Source organism: Nicrophorus vespilloides, unplaced genomic scaffold, assembly GCF_001412225.1.
Source record: "Nicrophorus vespilloides isolate i.1.1-1 unplaced genomic scaffold, Nicve_v1.0, whole genome shotgun sequence".
Lineage (NCBI taxonomy): Eukaryota > Metazoa > Arthropoda > Insecta > Coleoptera > Silphidae > Nicrophorus > Nicrophorus vespilloides.
Window position 1 is genome coordinate 367,908 of NW_017097871.1, and position 15,795 is coordinate 383,702.

The window sequence follows — 15,795 nt, forward strand, 5'->3', positions numbered from 1 at the left end:
ATTTGAAACATTCCTTAAAAATAGCATTATTAAAGATTGGGTTATCACTATATTATTTAATAAAACAAACAAGAACAATCTACACAAAAAATTACGTAATATTTTGCTGTCATTTGCAAGCAAGTTTTTTCGTCAGTTGATAGAATGCGAAGTAGTATTTGTCCATTACAGCATCTCTCAACATCCTTGAATACATACTGAACGATGCCAATCGTATTTCTTTTTTTGTATTGTATTCGGCTAAGAATTCGTAGAAATCGGATAAGATATGTGGCAAGGAACTGTATTCGCAAATTTTGATGGTGTCAATGACTTCGTCTTTATTACTTAAAAGATCCTGCTCCTTTTGCAGTTCTTGTGGCACCAAATGTTTGGAATATTCATAGATTATTTTGAAGAAGATAGCGAGAGAATCATTGAACCCACATGAGTTGGTTACCATGTGACTCAAAAAGTACTCCATATTATAGAAATCTGCTCGAAACCGCATACTGACAGAACTACCAGGATCGAACAAGATATTTCGAAACAAATTATCGACATAATTGATGTACATGTATCCAGAATACTTTTGGATTTGAAATGTCACCTTATGCTGGTTAATATCAATTATGCTTTCTATATCTTTGTATATCATGTTGTAGGTTGACGGGACTACATAACCATTTAGTATCAGCTGAATATTATGCAGTTTGCTCTGTAAATATATGTAGTAGTTGTATAAGTCCATGCGTAATCTGAGTAATGCTCTGTAGCGTACTGTATCATGGCAGGTTAAAAATATAACCATAAAGCTTTTCATTAATTTCAAATTTAGTTTGTTGCTGATTGTGTCCTCCACCATTGTATTTAACATATCCATTAAGTTATCGTTGTTGGAGAGTGTACACCAATTACCGTTATTTTGTACCACGTCGCCAATAGATACTTCATCAGAAGACAACTCTGCATATTCATCCTCTGATGATATGTCTGTAATTCCACAAGTTTGTGTCTCGCACTCCTGTTTGTCTGTTCGACTAGTAGTGTTAGAGGTTTCACCGACCAGAAGCTGCATGATTTTCTTCATCTTCTCGGGATCCAACTTTAGACTTAAATTGATTCCGTCATCTGTATCATTGTTAATATGAAATGTGACTGTAGACTCAGATGTTGGCAAGCGCGAAATCATATTCTTTTCCATTTCAGGCGACAATGAATTGACTATCTTATTCGGCAAAAACACTTTTCTGGGTCGTTTCTTTTCAGTGTCCGATATATCAATCAAATTGGCACGTTTCCTGTTTGATTCTCTTACAGTTAATACTGAATTATCATCTATATTTTGTACTTTTTCAGACATTTGCTGATCATTTGTGATTTCTGTAGGCAAATTTTCGAAATCCATGATCGCTGTAGGTTGAAGTTTTGGCACATCATGTGGTGGATTTTCTTTATCCAGATCAGGTACTTGCTGCCTAACTTTAATTTCACAAGATGATTTTGATATAGATGGTTTCAGTTTTGTACCAGATGATTGTTCTGATGACAATGCTATAGCTGGTTGATCTTCCTGCAGGTTAGATATTATGTTAGATACATTGGAAACTTGTGGCTTAGGCAATATATCAGAACATTTTTCTTGTGGCAACTCTTCCAGCGGCAAAGAATAATGTGGTCCATTTAACATTTCCTGCGTTAAAGAAGAAACTGGTTTCTGTCCATTCGGTATTTCCATCGTCAAAGAAGAATGTGGTTGTTGCCTATGGAGCACTTTATGCGGCAAAGAAGAATCAGGTTGCGGTCCATTTATTATTTCCTGAGACAAGGAAGAAACTGCTTTTTGTCTATTCAACACATCCATCGGCAATTCCTGCGGCAAAGAAGAATGTAGTTGCTGACCATTTAGCAATTTCTGTTGCAAGGAAGAAACTGGTTTCTGTCTATTCAGCACATTAATCGAGGAAGAAGAATGTGTTTGATGTCCATGTTCCATCGGCAAGGAAGAATGTGGTTGCTGTCTATTCAGCATTTTATGCGGCAAAGAAAAATCAGGTTGCGGTCCATTTATTATTTCCTGCGACAAGAAAGAAACTGCTTTTTGTCTATTCGGCACTTCCATCGGCAAAGAAGAATGTGCTTGCTGTCTACTCAGCTCTTCATGTGGCAAAGAAGAATGTGGTTGATGTCCAATTAATATTTCCGGCGGCAAGGAAGAAATTGTTTTCTGTCTATTAAACACTTCCATCGGCAAGGAAGAATGTGGTTGCTGTCTATTAAGAACTTCCTGCGGCAAAGAAGAATGTAGTTGCTGTCCATTTAACAATTCCTGCTGCAAGGAAGAAACTGGTTTCTGTCTATTCAGTACATTTATCGACAAAGAAGAATATGGTTGCTGTCTATTCACAACTTCCTGTTGCAAAGAAGAATGTGGTTGATGTCCAATTAATATTTCCGGCAGCAAGGAAGAAATTGTTTTCTGTCTATTAAACACTTCCATCGGCAAGGAAGAATGTGGTTGCTGTCTATTCATCATTTTATGCGCCAAAGAAGAATCAGGTTGTGGTCCATTTATTATTATCTGCGACAAGGAAGAAACTGCTTTTTGTCTATTCGGCACTTCCATCGGCAAAGAAGAATGTGGTTGATGTCCAATTAATATTTCCGGCGGCACGGAAGAAATTGTTTTCTGTCTATTTAACACTTCCATCGGCAAAGAAGAATATGGTTGCTGTCTATTTAGAACTTCTTTCGGCAAAGAAGAATGTAGTTGCTGTCCATTTAACAATTCCTGCTGCAAGGAAGAAACTGGTTTCTGTCTATTCAACACATTTATCGACAAAGAAGAATGTGGTTGCTTTGTATTCAAAACTGCCTGCGGCAAAGAAGAATGTGGTTTCTGCCCGCTTAATATTTCTTGCGGCGAGCAAGGAACTGATTTCTTTTTATTTGACACTTCCAACTGTGAAGAAGAGATTGGTTGTTGTGTATTCATTATGTCATGTGATGTGTATTCCATAATAGAATGCATTGTGTTGGGAGTTTGTTCCAGCGTAGATTCAAGTCTATGTACAGGAGGTGGTGAGAGTTTCGGTACCGGAAATGAAGAAAATATTTTTTGCTGTGACAAAGAAAGTTGAGTTGTTGGTATTTGCGTTATCATTTCTTTTTCTTTAAATACTCTTCCATGTTCTGACATGTGGTATGTTTGCTGCTGTTTATGCTTGTCTAAAGATGGAAGTGCATTTGTGGGAAACGCAGTTAAATTTTGTGATATCGATAATTGTGATAATTGGTGATATTGTTGCTGTTGCGCTGTTGGGTGTTTATATAAATTGTTATGGATCGGTTGCGGTGGTCTTATATTTTGCACATGTCCAGTTATCTGCGGTGGCTGATCGAAAATGTGTCGCTGAGGAAACAAATTATAATGATGCTGAACAGGCAACTCTGCATGAACTGGATTGAATTGCATCCTAGGATGCGATAATCCTAGGCTTAATTGCTGCACTTGCCTAGGCATTGGTTGTGGCAGGAAAAATTGATGAGATACTGGTTGATGCGCAACGGGTAACTCGACTCGTTGCCCTAATGCATGAGTTTGTTGAGATCTATTATGTGGAAACAATTCAGGCAGAGCACGAGGTTGCGTAGTCAAAACGTTTAACAATATGGCCATAATCGTGTTGACGTGATATCTAAGTTGATCCTCTGGCATATTATATGGCAAAACGAATGGGTATTGGACATAGTGGCTGTAATCCTGCTCAGTACTTGGAAAATTTTGTATTTGGAATGGATCCAATGGAACCATACTGATTACTGTGTGTCTATAATACGCGTGATGGTCGAAATTCCTATTACACATTTGTTGACGACGAATGACAAAGTGCTGCTTTGCAAAGTAAATATTACAGACAGTTTGCTGATGTACAGACTGAAAGCTTTCATATATTTTCATTTTTATCTCTCTGTTCTTGAATTTCGGTAAATTGTAATTGTAAAAGTATAAAGTTCCCGTATTATGATCTCCGCATACGTGTTGGGCACTGGATGGATGGTCGAGTGATTTAAAGTAGATTTTGAATTCTGTATCGTACCATTGTTGACAGTATAATGGATAGCTAAAATTATATTTGTGCATGGAGTACATATGCTCAATAAACAACTGCCTTCTATCAGGACTAATCGACCAATTACTATCCGTAGTTAAATTGATAGGAGTCACTTCTAACCTCATCGATTTTATGGCTCTTGCCCCCGTGTGTGCATCATTCACATATGCCTCTCGGTTAGTTGATCTCTTGATAGGTTTATTTCGAGTGATATTCATGGTTTGTGTAGTCGAAAAATTTGGATCTCTAACTATTTTAGAAACATTCGAATGAGTATTCACAGCTTTCTTAATTTCTGGCTGTTCACTGATTGTCGGATGACCATTACCTTTGTCGTTAGCAATTCTTTTGCGACTAGCTTCAATACTATAGTCCAAAGGTTTACACGAATCTTTGTTATTCTCATCTCGCATCAAATTTGAATCTACTTCTCTCAATATGTTATGTACATTTTTCGATGATCGATTCAAAACAATTCGAGAGCGTTCATCGGATTGCCTTGGAATCGTTACAATTTTCGCTTTCATAATCTTACGAACTTCGTAAAACGGAACAGTCCGTAAGTAATGTTTGGCTTGGAAATGAATTTCCGCACTCGCCCAGCAAATTTTATTCATCTGACAGTCAACCTCTCGCTGGATACTATTATTTTTATTTACGTGAATATCAACGAAGCCTTGTTTCTTAAAAGAATTAAAGCATAATTTTGATAAGGACTCCATCTTAATAGTTATATCATTCTGGACGATATTGATTATTTTCTTGGTACTAGATTCTTTAGATATGGGAACTTTTATATTTTCTTTGATCATGTTTAAAACAGTGCAGCGTTCAGAGATTTTCTCAAATATTTTCTGCTTATTTTGATCGGAAAGTTTCTGTATATCTAATACATTGGTGCAAACTTCACCATCTGTGGATACCGAAGCTTGATTGTCATCTGTTTCTATGTTGGATTCATTCATTATCAACAACTTTTTTTCCAAATAATGGTCCGTAATACTTTTGATTGGCGCGGTATTACACACAGTATCGTCTGGGGATACCAACATATCATTGTCATTAGTCACAACGTCATCGGTAGTACATTTGTTCTTTGCGGAATCACAAATAGTAGTGTCTGTGGACATCAAAAATTGATTGTCATTAGTTTTAACAATGTTTTCTTTTGTGATACACGGATTTCTTTCCAAACAATTATCAGTAGTACTTTCGATCTGCGCGGTAACACAGACAGTAGCGCCTGGGGACATCAAAATTTGATTCTCATTAGTTTCAGCGACGTCTTCTTTCCTGATCCACATGTTTCTTTTCAAGAAATTATCACTTTCGTTCTGCGTGGTATCACATACAGTATCATCTGAGGACACCAAAACTTGAGTGTTATTTTCCTTGTCCTTGTCAAATTTCAGATTATATTCGGATATTTCACCAGGGGTTTGTATACGAAATATGTTGGATCCGTTTTGTATCTTTTCCATGTCGATGCTGACAATTACGGAATCGTTATTGATTTTCCGAATCCCAAAGTTCTTGTAGACTGGACCAATCTCACGGTGCATCTGGACAACAGTTGGAAAGACGTCCATATTCAGGAGAGGTGGCTTTGACGCAGGCACCTCTTTGTTGAACCTTACCGGTTCAAATGCCACCGAAGAGAATATGGACAGCAGGTTTTGGACGCCGTAGAAGTCGCGGCCTATATCGATACCTTGCTTCACAAAATCGAAACTGCCTGTCTCGTAGTATACGCGAGCCAGGTTCAGTGCGTAATATAGGAAACTGTTCATAAAATATTTTTGAGTTGCACTCTTCACGTTCAAAAATGTTATGGATGACAGCAACTTCGGATGGCGGATAGAAATTAAGTCCAATAGGAACATGCTCCAGAACTTGTTGGCATTCCTATGATAGCTCGCGATCTGTTTAAAAACCAAGTTGCATTGTGCCTGGTCCTAAAAAATAAAAGAGAAAAAATATATTTTAATAAATTGGATAACGATAACTAAATTAAAATTTAACGGAAATTGAAATAAAAATAAATATAACCATTTTTAATTCAAAAAATTGTATTTTATCGACTTCCAACATATGACAGTAGTACTTTTTATTTGGTAGAAGTAATTACTGTATTAAGTGAAACCAATTAGTCAAAAATAGTAAATATCCAAATGGTTCCAAGCGAAATGTATTAGTTCTTAACAGCGAAAAAATTTACTGAATTTTAACAAACAAAATATTGTAAATAATAATATGAAATGGAAATTTCCATTACATGCTTTGCTATTATTAAAAATGAAATAATTTACTAACAACAGATTGTAAATAAACAAACAAACGACGATGTACATGAAAATATTTACTTATTACCAAGTACCAACTTTAAACAATAAAAGTGTAATACAAATAATAAACATTATTTTATAGAATTGAAGAAGTCGATGAATATATATTCAGTTTTTAAATTTTATTAATTATAATGTGCTCATTCCAGCCCGCTATTTCAAGTCACCTACAAGCCCGATACGGTACGCCCCACTCCAGCCCGTAGCTGGTATTCCGAGAAGGTCTGATAAGGGCTCTATCTGGTTAGGGTATATACGCGGCAACATATCCGTAACCGCTCTCTTATTTCCTGTCTTCTCTTTCGCTACTCTTGTACCTTAATAACATGTAAGGTTCTCTGTATTATCTCGTGAGTATTCTCTGTGCCGGGCCTCGGAAACATTATACTGTATTATAACTAGCAATGATTTACTCTAATAAACATTATACTACGAGAATCTCCAAAATAATAATAATTTAATATGTATAAATATAATATTGATATTGCGATTATGCGAAAATAATGATGAAATCTACGAGGGGTCTAACAAAAGTTCGCTAAGTTGGCATTAATTCATTTGTTTCTGAAAAAAAAGTTGTTTCTCAATTTGTTAAAATCTAACTATATTTCATGTCAAATTTTAAGAAGATCGGTAAGAATGGAGAGGAGAAAATGCAAGATTAGTGATGTAATTTTGGTAGAAATTCCATCACCAACACTGCAAAAATTGATTTTGTCATTCTCTATGGATTTCGACGTCAACTCAAACCTATGCAAATTTTCCAGGAATGTTAAAATGCATATGGAGTGAATGCATTATCTCTTCTGACTATTGCCAAGTTGTTTCAAAGATTTCAGACCGGACATACTGAAGGTTGCCCGAAATCTTCGACCGATGATACAAATGTAGCCCTGATGAAGGCAAAAATTGACAAAGATACAAGAGTGACACAGGAAATGATAGTTGATGAAAGCTATGGCTACACAAAATCCGCTCAATGCGTTCTACGATTTTTAAATGACGACCAAATAAAGGCACGTGTTCGTTTTGCCGAATATTTCAACAACAAAAATGATGATGTCGATGTACTTTACTAGGGTAAAAGTGGTAGCTGCTCTCTCACTCAAAGCTAGTCAGAGGGTAACTGCTAAGTAGTACAGAGAAACTTGCTTATCACAAGTTTTCAAAAATTAGTTGGAAAACCAGGAAAAATGGGATCTTCGTCTCTACTTCTTACATCACGATCATGCGTCCACTCACACTACTCAAATAACCAACAACTTTCTTGCGCCATCTGGCATCAATGAAATTCGCCTAGCACCTTATTGTAGCGACTTAGCGTCTTGTGATTTCTGGATGTTTCCGAAAATAAAAAATTGAAGTAAAGAATATTCCGTTTCAATGAAGAGATCATTAAATAAAAGTTGAAAAGCTCCAAAAAGGTGGCTTATTAAAGTAAAATTGTTATTGTTTTCTTTTTTTCCAGCCAACTTAGAGTATTTTTGTTAGACCTCACGTATAATTTGCTTCTCCATACGGAAGTTCGTTGATTGTAGAAAAACAATTGTTTGCATTGAATTTCATTGAAATCTTTAATTCTCTAATAAAGTTCCTTTTGTAAATTGATAAACCTATGGCAACAAAAATGTTTGAATCAATATCCAACATATCAATATTCGTTACATAGATTTAGATATACATGTCCTGTCTTGGATTATAAAACCATTTAAAATTAACATTTATTTGTCATTGCAATGGAAATTGATTAAACTAATGAAAAAAATAGAATCTATAATCAATTTTCAATTTTCAAACGTGTGGTTTTGAAAAAAAATGGAATTGCAAATACAATGAATTAACAAATATCTCCAAATCATTGTTTTTCGATTATACTAATTCATACTTAATATTACAAAAATAAACAAAAATATATAAAAAATATTACTAAAGAAACATCAACCATATTTATATGATTAATATTTATGTTGCTTTAAAATAATTATTATATAATTATAAAACATACGTATTTGTAAATTTGTTTAATACAAAAAAAAATCTAAATTGATCTTTCCAATAATAACTTGATTATTGACGATTACAATAAACAAAATTTAGGGGTTGATTGAAAAACATTGAGAAAAAAAGGTTCGGAACCCCTGGTCTACACATATTCCATACACTTGACTCATGAAAAAATACAGATAATAATATTATTACTTTAAAAAATAATTTTATAATAATTAATATCATTAACGGAACTAGTTACTAATAATTTAAATTTGTAACAAGTGTTTTATTTTCAAACTCGATATGATTAGAAATGTTGATAAACGTGTACACAAAACATGTTTATATAAATTTTAAGAAAAATATGATTATAATGTACAGAATTTAATAATAATTGTAATAAAACTTAGTATTTTGTTTTATATAACGTTGAAATTATATATTTATTTAAAATATATGAGTAATAACATTAATTAATTTAAAAATTTATTATATGAAAAATATAGTATAGCTCACCCGCAGTCGAGAATTTTCGTCTTTGAGCCTCTTGACGACCCGACGAACGGCATCTTTATCATCTGTAAAACAAAAGATACATGAAGATGAGAACATTAGATAAAGTACGTAATTGCTAAGGGAAGGTGTTATGTGAGTCAAACGGTCTTAAGGAAAATAATGTGTATTGTCGGAAATCCGTCCACTCGTGATTCTTCAATAATGCAACTTTTACAGCATATGCAAGGAGATATTCGAGTTACCATAAAAGTAGGGTTTATACAATAACCGGTATAAACCGGTTTTCAAATTTTCACAAAGAAATAGAGAAAAGGGATTTTTACAAGTTATTTTCTATACACACGGATCAATAGCACATACAAAATTTACAGAAATAGATAAAACTCCCATATAAATAATGAACCAAATTATTTGTTCTTCTCTTTGTACCCTCTAAATTCACATCTTCAGGTTCCTGAAGATATTTATGAATTGATTTTTGCAAAGCAAATTATGATTTGTTTTTCTTCTTCGCCGGTTTTTCATCATCGCAATCATCTTCTCTTTAATAAGTTGGATATGATCTTGATAATATTTCACCAAAAACTTAATGAAGTCAGTGAAAGAAATAAGCTAAACGTTCTATGGATTTTGTAAATTAACTAAAAACATTACTAAACTAAAACCTTGGAACTAATTTCAGTTTTATTTTTTTTATTTCAATTCACATAATAAAGACAATTTTGTGTCAACATTTTTATGTTTTCAATCAAATAATTAAAATAATTAATTAATTTTTATATTTTAAGTCTAGACTCAAAAACCGTATTTTTAGTTGGAAAAATCCGGTTTTCAAATTACATAAATTTTCTCTAAAAACCGATATCCCTACATCAAAAAATATAAATCTGAACCATAATGGTTTTGCGAGAATAAAGATAGGCGATGAGAGGCAAGAATAAACCCACATAACTAACCTACTGTAATAACCATTGTAACACTCTTAAATATAATAAAAGAATTTAAAATGCAATGCAAGAATAAACCCAATTCGAACGAAGAATAAAATCCAGCCGTCGTTCAAAGAAACAACGAGTGCACACTGCAATATTGTTGCATTAAAGTCAATTGATGTACAAATTATGTTTGCTTCTGAATTTGCTCATTGAATATCCTTGCACAAATGTTAAATAGGTTGTTTAGCATTTAGTAAATTAATGACTTCCTTCTAATCCTGAATGTAAATATTAGAGTAATTTTATTTATTTTTACGGTCTTATTTCTGCCATCCTTAGAGGATTTTTTTTACATTTGGTGATATTCGAACCAATCACCGTTCGTTTCAGATTTTATGATACAAAAGACCATAACCATTGACACTAAAACAACTTTGTTTTACTAAAAATTGACACTTATATTTATTTCTATTGTTATTGATAAATTTTAAAGATAATATTGAAGTTTGACACTTTTAATCCTGAATATAAATTAGTTGTCAATATTACAATGTTTTAAATGTCAATTTTGTTATTGACATTTGACATTGATCACATTCTTCTATCATTAATATAAATAAATAAATTGTGAACTACTTTAAATTTCAAAACTCAATAAATATCACATTAGCATCAAAAACATATTTTACGGAAAATTAAAAAATTAAATACTAAATCGGAATTATCAATAATTTGAACATTTTTACTTCAGTAAAAACCTTGTGCGTTACATTTTGTAACAGTCCTTTATAGAAAGTCCTACTTTACACTCGGGAGACCGAGTTGTAAACTATTTTCTTTTTTTTTTTTCACCTCGAACAGTATTTGAGCATACATGGCAAATTATTTGTCTTTTTTGTCTACTTTCAGTAGATGGAATATGGTTTCCATATTTCCAAATTTTTGTAAAATTTGTCTCACGACATTTCTAATAATAATTTTCAATGAGATAAAAAATAATTATTTTTATAAGAAATTTGCTAAATACTAAATATTTAATCACTTAACCTATTAACGAAAAATCAGTTAGTAAATCTAATACAACTTAAAAAGTGTAATTTTCTAGAAATATGTAAAATAATACAGATGGGTACTGTTTAGAATATTTTCAAAAAGATAGTATTTATAATAAAATTATAAGATACATACAAAAATAAATATATGATTATTTTTAAGAGAAAAATCTCTTAGGATCACTATACTATTTGCAATTATTGCATTCTATAAAATCCGCAGAATTGTATTAAAATATCATTATAGCTTGTTGATTAATTATTTTAACAAATACTATAAAAAAGTTTGAGAATCACTACTAAAGACCAATATTTGAATGGATACCTGAAAGGTATATTTCAGTAAATATTTAAGAGTATAAAAACATTCTTTCAACTACATTTAGAGACCTTCGAGAAAATATGGTTTTGTCGCTACACGCACGTATATATGAAATTCCATTTCTTTTGAAACAACATTTTTATTTTGAAAAATGTAATTAAAATATGAATATAATGTTTGAAAAAGTTCATATTACAAAAATACTAATTTCAAAGAATATTGGTCTAAATATAACGAGCTCCAAGCAAAATACAAAATAAATGTTTACTGTAATTTTGCAGAAAACTTTCCTACATATTCATATTTCTAATTATAATAGCTACTGCAGTCGTTATACTCTCAGTTTTGTAACATTTGAATATACAGTGGAAGCTCGCTTAACGAGTTTAATACGTTTCAAAATTTCCGGATTTTTACTTGTGTAGTGAAATAGTTTTCCCGATATAAACTAATGTAAATTACGATATTGCGTTTCATGCGTTTAGCGAGTCATTTTTCTTAAATATCATTTTGATCGTTATGCGAGGTGTTCGTTAAGCGAGATTCCACTGTATACTAATTCCATTTTAATAAAAAAACTAATATTTAGTAATGCTTTGAATCTATTCTAACACTTTAGTAATAATAACTATAATCATGCAGTAACGATTAACGTTACCTCTGATAACAAAGCATCGACATACTTCGTTATATCGAAAACATTTCTTGTTCTCGAAAAGAAATTGTTAATAAATGCTTAGAATTGTATTAGAAGAAAAAAATTACATAAAATAATCAAGATGATGTGGATGTTAGAAATGTATTCAGTGCAAAAGATGACATTTTTCAGAGGAATGTTTAGAAAACCTTGTCAGCTACAAAGACAAAGGAAATGAAGACAAAATTAAAGACGTTCCCGGCGAAAAAATATGTTAAAAAGTAAATATTTAAAAAGGTGCTTAAAATTGAAAACGTTTTATTGTATTAGTAAAAATCATTATTTAGATAAATAGATTTATATTTAGAGAAGAGTGATAACGTATAACGAAGTATATAATCGTGGAATGTATGACTGTATAATTTATTGATGACAGCAGAAACAGTTTGTCTGCCCTCACTTTTGTAATATTTTAATTTATACCAATTTACTTTAATTTATAAATATAAAGAAATTTATAATCGAAAATAGAATACACGTGATTCATAAAACTATTGTAAGTATTTTGAGCGGACGATAAAAATGTTATTTATAGTAAACGCAATGCATAATTATTTTCTCCCCCAATGTTTTGACGCAGAGATTGGCTTTTCGTCGACGAGATTGGCGTTTATTTTCGTTCCGGAAAGCCATTTCTCAGCTATAATCGTTTTTCGCTGTTGCTATTGTTTTCAGCATATTATTTTTATTATTGCACGGTTCGCTCGATTTATCTTTATGTCCGCCCGCATTAATCGCATGTGACATAAACACAGATCTATTTCTCACAACAGTTTTTCCTTGACGCAGTTTTAAATTATCACAACAAAAATGTAGATTACAATAATGCAGATTTACTAAGATTGGCTAAGAATAAAGTACATCAATAATTCGCATAGATTCACTATAGTATGGTTCGAAATTAAGACATTTGCCATACAATAATGGCGAAACAAGTGTAGAACAAAATGGCGTTTTGAACGGTTGCATTCGTTACAATTTATTTAATTATTTACTCTGCAAATGCGCAATAAAATCAAATAAAACAGAGATGTTGGACAACTTTTATATCAAGTACAGTCGAAACAAAATGGCGTTCCACTATAATATGGCGCTGAGACAATCTCAACGCGCAAAGAACTTTGTACATGTTATATGAATCATAGATTATTTGAATCTAGAGGCATATCGGTGAAACAAATTATTAAACATATGATTTATGCGCTCTGATAAAATATCTGTCAGTATGACATTGACGTTGTATATATATACGATATATCATGAAATGATGCATGTTATTGCAACTGAAAGGCTCATGTTTCATAGCAAAAGTCTTTTTTAAGTCGATTTAATATTTATAAATAAACATTTTGTAACATTATCCTCAAAACAATAGTTATCTTTAAAACAGTTAAAATGTGTAATTCTATAAAATAATAGTTTATCACTATTAATAACAAACAACTATTACTGTGTTGTAAAAGAAAAGTAATGAACGTTTCCAATATTTCCTTTAAAAAATAAAGATTTTTTTAATTGCATATCATGAGAATCGTAATTAACCATTATATTCGACGCTACAATATAAATAAATATACTGCTTGTGTATGAAGTGTTATAATAAATACAATATCAAGATTAAAACTACTGAAGATATTTTAGTACTCGTTTTACGACATGCTTAGATAACCATCAAAATAATTATTTATTATTATATTTTTAATGAATTCGCATAGTGCGGCCTCAATTAGTGCGGATACACTATAGTACGGTTTGAAATTACAACATTTGCTATGAAATAATGGCGAAACAAGTGTAGAAAAATGACGTCTCGATTGGTTGTATTCGTTACAATTTCTTTAATTTTTGAATGTCTGAAAACTATAAAAAACTAAAATTAATCGCATTTTTTTAGAATTTTACTTGTGCAAACAAAAATTATTGGTATATAGTGAAATCATATAAACATATTTAACTTAAATTCCTAAATTAAGTATAATTTCTTCTGCTCTTACTTATTAAATTATTGCATATATAAACATATGTTTTTGTTTAACTCTTCTCTTTGTATATACAGCATATTTCAAGTTTATTGTAAGAATTATTTTTTTATAGCAATAAATAATCGCAATAATTAAAAAACGTTCAATCACAAAATATTTTTCTATTATTTCTTCTTTTTGATGATGATAAATTAAAAATAAATATTATGAACAGTTTAAAAAAATAGATAATTATGTTCAAATACGTCTATACAAATCTGTTTTGCAAAGAGTGATCAGTCTACATAGTAATAGTTAAATTAAAATAGATTTTTTGCAAGTTCCTTGTATACAATTTTTAAAACATTTGTTTCCTTTATATTCAGTTTATGAAATTATTAATATAAAATCATCAAAATAATTAAGTTTTAGCAAATCTTTATAATTATAAGTGGTTTGAGTGTTACGGTAAATGGATTTTTGAACGAAATTAAAAAATAAATTGAGTGCATTATGAAATATGACTGTTGATGAGCAAAAACCAAGCCATTGGGATATTTATTTGATTTTTATTATTGGGGCAAAAATATATTGAAATTTACCTTTTCTATTTCCAAGCTTGTGAAGTTTCATGCCAACTGCGTAGACGTACGGAAACTTCCTTGTCAATCTTCGACGTCTAGCTGGTTCGGGTATGGGGAATCTTTTTATTATGAGCTTCTTAGCTGCGAATATACATAAAAAAATCAATTTTCGTAGAGATGAGCGAGTAATCGAACCGGGAGTTCCATAGCAAAAGAAGAGCGGCGAATTTGCACGGATTCTGGATCTGGTGCGTCTGCTTCTGCTTCTCCTGGTGCTAGGAACGTTATCAATATTCGGGTATTCCCTCTCGGGGTATGGAGAAAGCTCACAATAATTCTTGCGCGGCAAGTTCCGCAGCACCATCGGCATCTTGATTTTGTTTGGTTTCTTCCTTTTCTTTCGGACCTCTCCTTTCAATGTTAGAATCACCTTGTCTCTGGTCTGGCTCACCGAATCCAGCAGCTCCTTTTTTTTATCATTATTTACACGTGACACCCTTGGCTTTCGCTTCCCGAACATCCTGCCACCGGCCGCCCGACGACAGCCAACTGAAGAAGTTCAGCCATGCCTAGCTCGATTTTATCCAGTAATTGCTCACAATTCGTAAACAAAATTGTTGATTGTTTGCAAATTGGAGGCGTCTTGATTCGTCACAAATTAACTCGCGCTCATTCGTTCTAAATACCAGTTGTACCCCCTCAGGATAGTGTCGCAGTGCAATGGAGAAGCAGTCAGAGGAAGCAGTCCTTCTCCGTTGACGAGCAACTTGAATTTGAGCTACAGCGAGCGTAGAAACTTTTATAGTATTCGCAGCAATAAATCAAACGACCCTTTCCCGCCGGAGACAAAACAAAACGCGATTAAATCGCTTGTGCAGTTTCTGCATCTCAGGTTTACGTCAAACTCTGCAGCCACCAATCGGATGTGGACTCTGCTCTTTCTCTTGTGCGTATTCATATAATAATAGGTCCACTTAAGTTATTTGTTCAAGTGACCGTCGTTAAAATTCAATGAGGAACTGCCCTATGCGCTCTGCAGTGACTTGATTCTCTTCTAAAATAGAAATAGATAATACTGTGACTTTTTCCAATTCACATTGAATCCCTCACATTATTGTGCTTTTATCGCAACTATAACTACTCAACTTTGACTTAAATCATGTTTATATTATTTTTCTAATTATATCCGCTGAACTTATCAACGTAATGTGAATATAAAAGATACAGATGTGGGTTTAAACAATATTTAGTAGCTATTAAGATATGTTAAAAGTCTTAGTGTTAGGGGCGTGGAAAGGCG

General features: G+C 32.3%; 1 protein-coding gene across 2 annotated transcripts; it reads right to left on the bottom strand.

The window, feature by feature from the left end:
- Positions 1–15: 15 nt before the first annotated feature.
- Positions 16–15,396, bottom strand: LOC108561254. Of its 2 annotated transcripts, XM_017919115.1 has the most exons (4): positions 14,826–15,396; positions 14,514–14,636; positions 8,945–9,006; positions 16–6,049 (listed from the first exon to the last, which is right to left on the bottom strand). In XM_017919115.1, the coding sequence occupies exons 1-4, from the start codon at positions 15,013–15,015 to the stop codon at positions 110–112; spliced, it is 6,315 nt and encodes a 2,104-aa protein (XP_017774604.1). In that variant the 5' UTR covers positions 15,016–15,396; the 3' UTR covers positions 16–109. The 2 variants fall into 2 exon arrangements, with proteins under 2 accessions (XP_017774604.1, XP_017774603.1); XM_017919114.1 differs by having other exon boundaries at positions 14,514–15,396.
- Positions 15,397–15,795: the final 399 nt, after the last annotated feature.

Bases quoted from the DNA above. Each gene is read 5' to 3' on its own strand.
- LOC108561254 (XM_017919114.1), bottom strand. From the start codon at position 15,015: ATGTTCGGGAAGCGAAAGCCAAGGGTGTCACGTGTAAATAATGATAAA. The intron at 9,007-14,513 runs GTAAATTTCAAT...TTTGTTTTACAG, and splicing joins CAAGCTTGGAAATAGAAAAG to ATGATAAAGATGCCGTTCGT. The intron at 6,050-8,944 runs GTGAGCTATACT...TTTATTTTTTAG, and splicing joins ACGAAAATTCTCGACTGCGG to GACCAGGCACAATGCAACTT.